General features: G+C 39.6%; 1 protein-coding gene across 1 annotated transcript in view; it reads right to left on the reverse strand.

Annotated features, from left to right (window-relative positions):
* The window catches only part of RIF1 (replication timing regulatory factor 1), a 38,157-nt gene that overhangs the window by 25,295 nt on the left and 3,029 nt on the right, over nucleotides 1-9,833 (reverse strand). The window contains exons 3-9 of the mRNA XM_014951336.1: nucleotides 8,169-8,247; nucleotides 7,404-7,500; nucleotides 5,535-5,665; nucleotides 4,992-5,086; nucleotides 3,535-3,724; nucleotides 1,252-1,344; nucleotides 1,016-1,154 (exon numbers count right to left, since the gene is read on the reverse strand). Of these exons, the coding sequence (XP_014806822.1) occupies nucleotides 1,016-1,154; nucleotides 1,252-1,344; nucleotides 3,535-3,724; nucleotides 4,992-5,086; nucleotides 5,535-5,665; nucleotides 7,404-7,500; nucleotides 8,169-8,247 (824 nt within the window). The remainder of the gene's footprint in view (nucleotides 1-1,015; nucleotides 1,155-1,251; nucleotides 1,345-3,534; nucleotides 3,725-4,991; nucleotides 5,087-5,534; nucleotides 5,666-7,403; nucleotides 7,501-8,168; nucleotides 8,248-9,833) is intronic.

The following is a 9,833-nucleotide window of genomic DNA, read 5'->3' on the forward strand; positions in this document are numbered from 1 at the left end:
GCTCACTAGGTTAGGGAGCCCTATCTGCCACAGTAAGAGAAAAACCAAACACTTGACATATATATGCATTATCACTGCAAGAGAATAAATGATCTTAAACAGAGCCTTAAATTCTGAGGCCACAAACCATCATTTCCCACTGAAGCAGCAATAGCTCAGCGTGTCTGCACACAAGTTTGCTCAAGCCTATGCAAGTGTTGAAAGAAAAAAACAACTTTTTGCCAGCTCAGCAGCACCAGAACCTGCCCACCTGCAATTCCTAAGAAAATTCCTAAGGAAATACTGACAGAGACTGCTCTCACCCCACTGCAACCTGCACAACCAGCACCGATTGTGCCGGGGACTTTGTTTTCTGATAGAATCAGATTCTTCGTTAATTAATTTATGGGAAATCAAGATCAGAACAAACGACCAGATAGGAAACAAATTAAAATGATAATTTAAGTTAAATTCAGCTCAACTAAGAAATGTCCACATTTAGTTTTTCTCTTCACACTAAGGAGAAGCACAATCAAAGTTAAAAAAAACCCAAAACCCTGTATCTTGACACAGGCTACATTTAAAAGACTTGCTCAGGTCTCAGTTATACCTTTAAAGCAACTTTTTAAACACCTCTAAAATCCTGAAGCTTTACTTTTCTCCAATTAATCCACAGTCCAAAGTAAGAGCAACAGAATGTTTTATTCTCTACTTCATCGCTGTTCGGATCAATTAAAGGATTATAAAACAAAGGTTTGTTAATTTTATTCTATTAATTTCTCCTAGCAGGAAAAAAAAAAAAAAGACAGAACTATTGATCAAACTGTCACTTTTCCTTAAAAAAAAAAAAAACAGAAAACCCACAAAAGTTGAGTTTTACTCATGTATATACACACCAGGTACATCCCACAGATATACTATATGTCTATCCAATGGTATGTACCATAGTATTGCCTGCTATCAGACACACTAGTCTCTTCCACTTCTGTAAAGTGACAGTAGTCAAAACAATTCACGTTAACTTTTTTAAATCTACCTGGATTTAGAGCAAAATTATCTATTAGACTCTTCCATGCAATGAAGGCTATTTTCTTTACCACTGGTGAGCCACTACGAAATCCCAGTTCCTCCAGTTGCAGCAACGAGTTGATAAAACTGCCACTACGGTGCAGGGTCTGAGGATAAAGAAGTTCCCAATTAAGGTATTTATGTTGTTAAAAAATTCCTTCCCTGAAGATTCATGACTGTAAAACTTACTGCTTTTCTGCTTACCTTTCCCAGTAATTTGACAAACAGCGGCCATAATTTTAACACATAAGTCTCATTTTTTGAAGAAAACAATTTCTGAAGTTCCGAAATTAATTTCTGCAGAAAGAAAGAAACAGAATTTCTACAAGAAATGTATTCAAAGTATTCTAAATATTACATACCCATATCGATCACACAATCACATGGGGTTGGAAGGGACCTCTGGAGATCACCCAGTCCAACCCCCTGCCAGAGCAGGTCCACCCAGAGCAGGTCCCACAGGAACGTGTCCAGGTGGGTTTGAATGTCTCCAGAGAAGGAGACTCCACCACCTCTCTGGGCAGCCTCTGCCAGGGCTCTGCCACCCTCAAAGTGAAGAAGTTCCTCCTCAGGTTTAGATGCAGTTTTTTACATTCAAGTTTGTGCCCATTTCCTCTTGGAACTGATGTCTGGAGACATGACCAATGTGGAACTAAGCCATTTCTAGATTAGAAGGATTTAATTCTGTACTACACAGCATTTGTTGGCATTTCAGTCAAATGTTGCTACCATCTCATTACCTTCTTAGTTGAAGTTTATAGTTGTTTTCAAATACTGTGATAGTGGCAACCAACAAATCAAAATACGTTTCCTTAAATACTTATAGCCTCTCTAACTCTGAAGTCAAAACATACTATGACACTAAAAAAACACCTTGTTTTGGAGTTTTTTTTGGTAAAATTACTTCAGTCCAGCAGTGAACAGGGCAAAATAAACTAGCCTACAGTTCTGGAAGCGAAGGGGAACATGAAAAGTTTCATTAAAAAGACCCAGGGGGCTGTTGGTGAATAGGGTGAGGAACCTATTAACAGAGATAGAAAACACTCAGGTCCTCAGTGCCTTTCTTGCCTCCACCTTTACCCTCAGGCCTCCAATGTCTGTCTCCCATTACCTTTGCTGCAGGACACACAGGTACCACCCATGGTAGAGAAAAAACTGAGTTGAGGACTACAAAAGTAAACTTGATAGACACAAATCCATCAAACTCTACAGGGTGTAACCAAAAATGCTGAAGAAGGCTCATGACACAACAAGGCTACACTATTATGTTTTGAGAGTCACTGTAGAGATTCCCCATGATGGGGTAGGGCAAGACAAATTTTATGCCAGCTTCCAAAACTCAAACCAACCAATGCAAAAAAAAAAAAAAAACCAAAACAAAAGCAAAATAGAGGATCCAGAGAATTACAAGGTAGCCAATATCACTCCCATGCCTGGAAGAATTACAGAGCAAACTCCCTCAGAAGCCATTGCTAGGCACATGGAAGAACAAGATGGTCCTTACAAACTGCCAGCATAGTTTCACCATGGGCAAAACCTGCTTTTCTGACTTGACTGGCTTCTATGAGGAAATATCTGGTTTTGCAGATGCAGGGAGGGCAGATGTTCTCCACCCCAACTTTAGCAAGGCTTTGGACAGTCTCCTCCATGTAGCCCAGCTGGGGAGATCCAAACTAGTCAGATTATATGGTGGTAGGCTCAAAGGCTAGTGGCCAGCAGTTCAGATTCCAGTTTATGTGTGTGATTTATAAAGGGTCAACAAGGGCTGAGATGATTTAACACCACCAATGATTCAGGGGGACAGAGCTCATGACAGAAGAGCTAGGCTTGTTTAGCTTGGGGTGGGAAGATTATAATTGCAGTCCTCCACTACTTATAGCTGGATTTGAGGAAGAAGCCAGATGCTTCAGAGAAGGACTGGAGGCAACAGACACAAGTTTCAACAAGGCAAATCCTATTTTTACCACGAGGGTGATTAAACACTGGACCAAGCTGCCCAGACAGGTTGTAGAGTCTCCATCCTTTAACATACTCAAACCTCAACTGGACATGGCCCTGAACAACCTGGCCTTAACTTTGAAGCCAACCTTGTTCTGAGTAGGAAGCTGAGCTAAATGATGTGAGTTACCACCACACCAGGTTTTGCTGATTCTAGTTCAGTAAACACATTCTTTAAGAGACAATACAAGTTTAATGATATTTATGACAAGACAGGTGTCTTGTATTAAAAAATTTTAAAACGACAAGCTATTTTCCTGATCAGTGATTCTTCTCAGAAACATCATTTCTTTTTTATACAGTTATCCTACATTTACATTGCTGTTACTGAATTTTTTTCTGCTGAACCTGCAGCCATCAAGAAGCTGCTGTCAACGCACAGTAGCTTTTTGCTGCCACTATCTAGACTGTAACTAAAATTAAAGCCCCCCAACCAACCAAGAACCCCGATTACTACTCCTGGTGCCTCTACACAGCTTTTCCACTTACTGTGGTCATTAGGTGCTCAGTGATGGCCGCTACCTCCTGCTGTTTCTGGAGGAGCAGTGGCATGCCCATCTCCAGAGCCGTGGCACCTCGTAACTGCACCTTGTGAGCCGAATGGACAACCAGAGGAATGATCAGCTTTGCCCACCTCACAGCCTCCTCTCCCATCTGGGCTGGAGTTTGCTCCATTAAGCTAGATCCAAAAAAGAAATATAGGTATTACAAGCCTCCAGCAGACATACTGCTCAGACACTCAAGGATAATCTTAGTATCAGCAATAAACGCTCTAATCCAACATATGATTTACAGGAAACCATTCAATTTTTTTTTTTTATTTTTCTAAACAATTGTATTTTGACAGTTCACTTAAAACCACAATTCTGAAGAATTATTTCATTACCATTATTTCAGATAAACCTCTCCAAAAGCAGAATAGACTGACATTTAGTTGCCCCTTCCATTCTGTCACAACTTTTTGGACAAATGAGCTGAACTGAGAGCCTGAAGGAAACACACCATCACTCCCTTATCAGTGACCAAGTACAAAGTTTGCTTATGAACCATCCCCTGTGTGTTCATAGTTATCCAGACCAGCTCCAACAGGCCTCACGTGCCGAAAACAATCTATGCCTGCTTTTGAAAAACAACCCAAACCCTGAAACAGGTTTGCACAGACTCGGTGGACACTGGCCTAGTGGAGTGTTCTTATCTTATCCCTCTGTTCCTGAGCTGTTACAGCACAGTATGACAAACAATTCCATTTCTTTACACCATCACACAGGGAAGCTAACGAGCTTAAAAAAGCGTAAAGATAAAAGCTCTGCACATCTACTAATAAAGAAATTAAATTCATAATAAGTATTAATACTAAGTAAAGATAAAATGTGACTATTCAGCACTGCTGATGAAAACAACACATTCTTGGTATTGGTCCTAAAAGGTACCCTCAGCAGTGTTATAGGAAACATTACAGTAAAATCTGTAAAGCACCACATGGGCATTTTGAAATAAAACCTCATACAATGGCTGAGAAATTCTCAAGGAGGTTAGGTTGTGAAAACAAAAGCTAGAATGTAAGATCATGACTTGTGAAGCACACATGACACTTTGGAAATAATTCCCAATAAGCCACTAAAAATGAAAGCAATGAAAGTTTATCTGAATATTGATTACTTTCTGTGTCAAAATCAATTGTGGTATTATCATTAATGGAATATTTTGCAAATGAAGCGGTTCAGGAGAACCACGGGCCAAGAGACAGAAATAGAGATGGTAGTTTTCACTCTGCTCTACTGACTGTAACACCACACACCGTGGGGAAAACAGTCTTGAACGTATTGAACCATTCAAAGAGCGTCGAAAAAAATTTTCTTTAGAATTCTTAGTGCCACTAACATTTTGTTTCAATAGTCTCCCCCAAAAACTAAGCATCTATTTCAACAGAATTGCAGTGCACGTACCGTATAATAACATTTAGTGCTTCATATTCAACCACCATAGACTGTACATCTCCTTTAGTAAGAATTGTTTCCAGAGTAGAAATTATATTGGACACCTGAGGAAATAAGGACAACATTAGAGTGAGCACCTAAATACAACTATTTCCATGAGGAGCTGGAATTATGAAATCTGGGTTCCCAGGACTGTGCCCTGTATTTGGATTATGCTTGGTCTTAGTTTTAAGGTTAGAGCAAACTGAGCAAGTGTAACTGAACTGGAAGATTCACAGCATTTCTCCCCCATGGTGCTTCACTGGTATCTAATTGCTCACATTGTAGCTTCTCCCTCAGGAGAAGCAACAATTTTTGTTGGCTCTTTTCCCTTTGTAGCTGCCATTAGAATTTATCCAAGAGCTTAAGCCCTACACTTTGCTGTCAAATTTGATGGAAAACAATCTTCAGATTTAAAACCTACCCAGTGAAGAGTGACCAAAAGATCACACAAGCCTCATCTCCCTAGGAAATCAGGCTGCAGAAAAAAAAAAAAAAGGCAAAGAAACTTACCTCTTTTTTAACAATTTCAGAAGGAAACGCCTGCTTAGAGATCACCCAAAGTGCCCGAGTGCGAGTGTTTTTGTCAGAAGTTTTTACAGCAACACTGTTCACCGTTGAAAGCAAGTCTCCTATTTCAGTTGCTGAAAACAGAATGCACAGCGCTCAAATTCTGATCATGCAATTCTAATCAGCTTCTTAATCTACAAGTTTTGGGTCATTTTGGGACCTACATACTCATCGCGAGACTTACATGCAATTAAGAAGACAGATGGAGAAGTAATGTATTCATTTAAAATTCAAAACGAATGAAGCCCGATTTATTACAAATTTGGGCTTTGTAGGTCATCATGCAATTCTAGTCAGCTTCTTAATCAGCAGGTTTTGGGTCATTTTGGGACCTAAGTACTTACATGCAATTAGGAAGACAGATGGAGAAGTAATGTATTCATTTAAAATTCAAAACGAATGAGCCCTGATTTATTACAAATTTGGGCTTTGTAGGTAAATGATCTCACAGTAGCAGAGAAACATAAGCTCAGATATGCTTGTTCCCTCGATCAAGAGCACACGTGCTTTTTGTCCTCTCTCCCTAACTCTTCACTGTTTTCAGGACTTTATTTCTGAAAACTTGACATTCTCTAACAAAACTGACTGCAATTTATCACCCGGTTAAAAAAAAAAAATATGGGGGAAAAGAAAGGGACCACACAGACATTATTATAGATGCCTCATTCTCACAGGAAATTGGGCTAAATTTTCTCTAACAGGAAAGTAAGACACACTGAAAATTTGAGTAGAAGAATTGAAAGAACCAATTTCAATAAACAGAATGGCAGGCACATGAAAAAAAATGCTCTCTGCTCATCCACATATATGATTTTGCTCTGTCTTGCCTGAGATTAAGTTCCTCTCTAATAAAGGTCATTCCACAACATTTGTCCAAGAGTGTTTAACACTTCTCAGAAGAAAGAATAATTGACAGTGTGCTATTTGTTATTACCATTTGAAGAGTCACTATAGACTTCAGCAGGATCAAGGCACCACACAACAGCCAATTCACAACACATTTCCTTCTGTGCCCACGAAAGACAACCACACAGAGTTGCAGTTTCTGGTTGTGTTACTTCCACTGGACATGCCCTGACCCCTAAAACATGTTACAGGTACCTCCAAGGTCTTGGACATTAGCTCTCCCCTATTAAAATATCCAGTGGTTTTAACCTTCATACACAGCCTCAAGTTCTCAGCAGCAAAACTTTTATAATTCCAGTGGTTTTAACCTTTATACATAGCCTCAAGTTCTCAGCAGCAAAACTTTTATTAGAGGTATCTAATGCTTTCTAGGAATGTATGCCAAAATATTTTTGATAACTTTAAATTATTTCAATAGGAAATATTTACCAGCACAATATTTGGGGTTGGACTAGATGACCTGTAAAGGACCCTTCCAAACCATTCTATGATTTAATGTAACAACCAGGAATCACCAGGTAAAGGCTGGAAAACACTGAAAAGCACTACCACGGATACCCAAATTTTACAAACAAAAAAGGGTTTTTCATTCTTTTTCCACATGGACATATTTTAATTACTAATTCCACCGAAGTAATTGTAGTACCTAACTGCTACCAAAGCATTCAGTGAAACTCAAGTTAGTAAAACAGTATTAGTATAATACCATTAAAAAAACATTACAGGTTTTTTTTGTACAAGATAGAATTTATCAACTGATCACACTGCTCATACTAGAGACAAAACCACTGCACCACTTGGGAACTGTAAACTTGGTCAAAATTAAAGTATATGCTAACAAAGACATAAAAATATATATATACACACACACACTATGAGCATCCCCACTGAAGTTTGTTTACTTACCAGATAATGCAGACGTAACACTTGAATTAAAAACGCAGAATCCTAACGCCTGTAAAGCTGCATTATTTAGCGCTGAGTTTTCATCAGAAATGTGTGCCTGAAAAAAAAAAAAAACATATACATAAAGTCTTAGTTTACAGAAGTAGCTGTGAAGTATTGTCTTAACAGCAACTCAATGCAGCAGGAGCTGTCAAAAGCAAACACTTGATGAAAAATGCACCCCTGGAGGAAACCCTTCCTGATTATAGATGCTCCAAACCAATAAAACAGTTTGAGGTTCTGAAGACATTTTTATTCTCTGTAATTTAGACATCTTTACTGAATTAAGTTCTACACATCCAAAGTTTTTTACTTCTTCACTTGCCATGTACTAGCACTTCACTCTCCAATTGTTTTTAAACATCCGAAACAGAGGGGAAAAAAGATGGCTAAGAACAGTCTTTACATTAATCTTCAAAAAAAATGACATTGCAGATTCCAACTTCCAGAAGCGTTTCTATAGGCAGAACATACTGTATCTTTTCTAGCTGGAAAATCAGATTTGACTGCATGACACGGCCTGAACATATCCAAGACCTTGCATTCTATTTTTCTGTCGTAATTTCTAATAATATGGAAAATATATTTTGCCAACAAACCCTACTGTATGTCACTAGCTTGAAGTCTTATTAAATGAACTGGAATTCAAGTTTTACAATGGCCACTGACCTCGAGCACTTAAACGTATCTTTGTTCATTGAAGAAAACTGAATGGAAAAGACATACCTTAAACACTCTGCAAAGTTTTGGAAAGTGTTTTTTGACATCTGCAGTGAATTCTTTGCCTTCCTCACCCGTCAAGCGACTTCAAGGAGCAGAAGGAAAAAAAAACCAATATTCACAGGTTAAACATGTTATAATTGACATAACTTTAAACTTCTACTACACAATTCATTGTCTAGTAGAGAACTGTTTCTTTCCTTACAAAGCTAAAACACAACACTGAAGTGAAAGAACAAAAATGCCAGTCATCACAATTAGTCTGACACATCAGTAAAATATTGTCTTACAAAGTATACACATCCTAATATATTGGAAAAAGTTAAGTGACTAACGATCCATTTTGTCTGTTTGTAAAAAACATTATGGGCTTTCACTGTTTATCAACTTTTATAAAAACATTAAGAGTTAACATGCAAACTCTAAATGACAGCTGAAAATTTGACAGGCTCTCCACAGAAATATATGAGCTTAAAAAGCACATTCCTCAAAAGCAGTTCTAGAGTGCAAGACTCCCCAACTCCAGGAAAACTCTGGTTTGACAACCAGCAGCAATGACTTTGCATATACCTGAAGAACATCCCTAGAGGAAAGCTATACTTATCCTTTAAGACATTAACTTGTCACTTTCACACAGAAAAACAACCTTATGAAGTGCAATCATCCAGGAGACAACCTGAGAAATCTATTGTTGCTTAATACTACCTTTGAGTTAGGCTGGGGCATTTTGTCAGTTACTACTGGAAGTCTGTGAGACGTTCTAGAGAGATCACTATAACTGACATCTGAGCAGCTAGAGCTTTAAAAATTATGACAAAACTGAAAGGCAGGAACTTAAGGGAGATACTGATGGAAAGATACATAGAAACGTTAACTTGTCACTTTCACACAGCAAAAAACCAACCTTATGAAGTGCAATTATCCAGGAGACAACCTGAGAAATCTATTGTTGCTTAATACTATCTTTAAGTTAGGCTTCCAGTAGTAACTGACAAAAAGCCCCAGCCTGTGAGACATTCTAGAGAGATCACTATCACTAACATCTGAGCAGCTAGAGCTTTAAAAATTATGACAAAACTGAAAGGCAGGAACTCAAGGGAGATACTGACGGAAAGATACATAGAGAGATACATATGCCTTTAGGTATATATGCTAGCAAATTCAAAAGATCTAGGTAACAGCAGAACCTCGTGGCTATGAAGTACCTTCCAGAAAGAAATCAACTAAGACACGATCATTCCAAAACGCCAAAACACTACAGCAAACCTGACCTTTCCAACCACACAGGGGACACGCAAGTCTTCTTTCGGCAAGAAAAAGCTACTATTTTCCCTCCAACTCCGTTTCCCCAGGAAACGTTAACAGGAGGCTCTGGGATGAGCAGAGGCCCTCCCCCTTCACCCCTCCATGCCGGCACACTTCCCGCTATCTCCATTAAGCGGCCAAGCATCCCCGAACACTACAGCCCCCCCCGCCCCAATTTGGGGCCGGGCAGAGGCTTCCCCGCGCCTGCCCGTGGCTCCCTCTCCCCCACCGCGGCCCGGCCAACGTGGGCCGATCCCACCAGCCGGAGCCTGCAGGCCATCACCCTACTCCGCGCTGGCTGAGGGGGGGTCCCACACAGGCCGGGGGCGGCCGCCGTCCCGCCAGGCGGTGCAAGCCCCCCCCCCC

Source organism: Calidris pugnax, unplaced genomic scaffold, assembly GCF_001431845.1.
Source record: "Calidris pugnax isolate Ruff unplaced genomic scaffold, ASM143184v1 scaffold190, whole genome shotgun sequence".
Classification (NCBI taxonomy): Eukaryota; Metazoa; Chordata; class Aves; order Charadriiformes; family Scolopacidae; genus Calidris; species Calidris pugnax.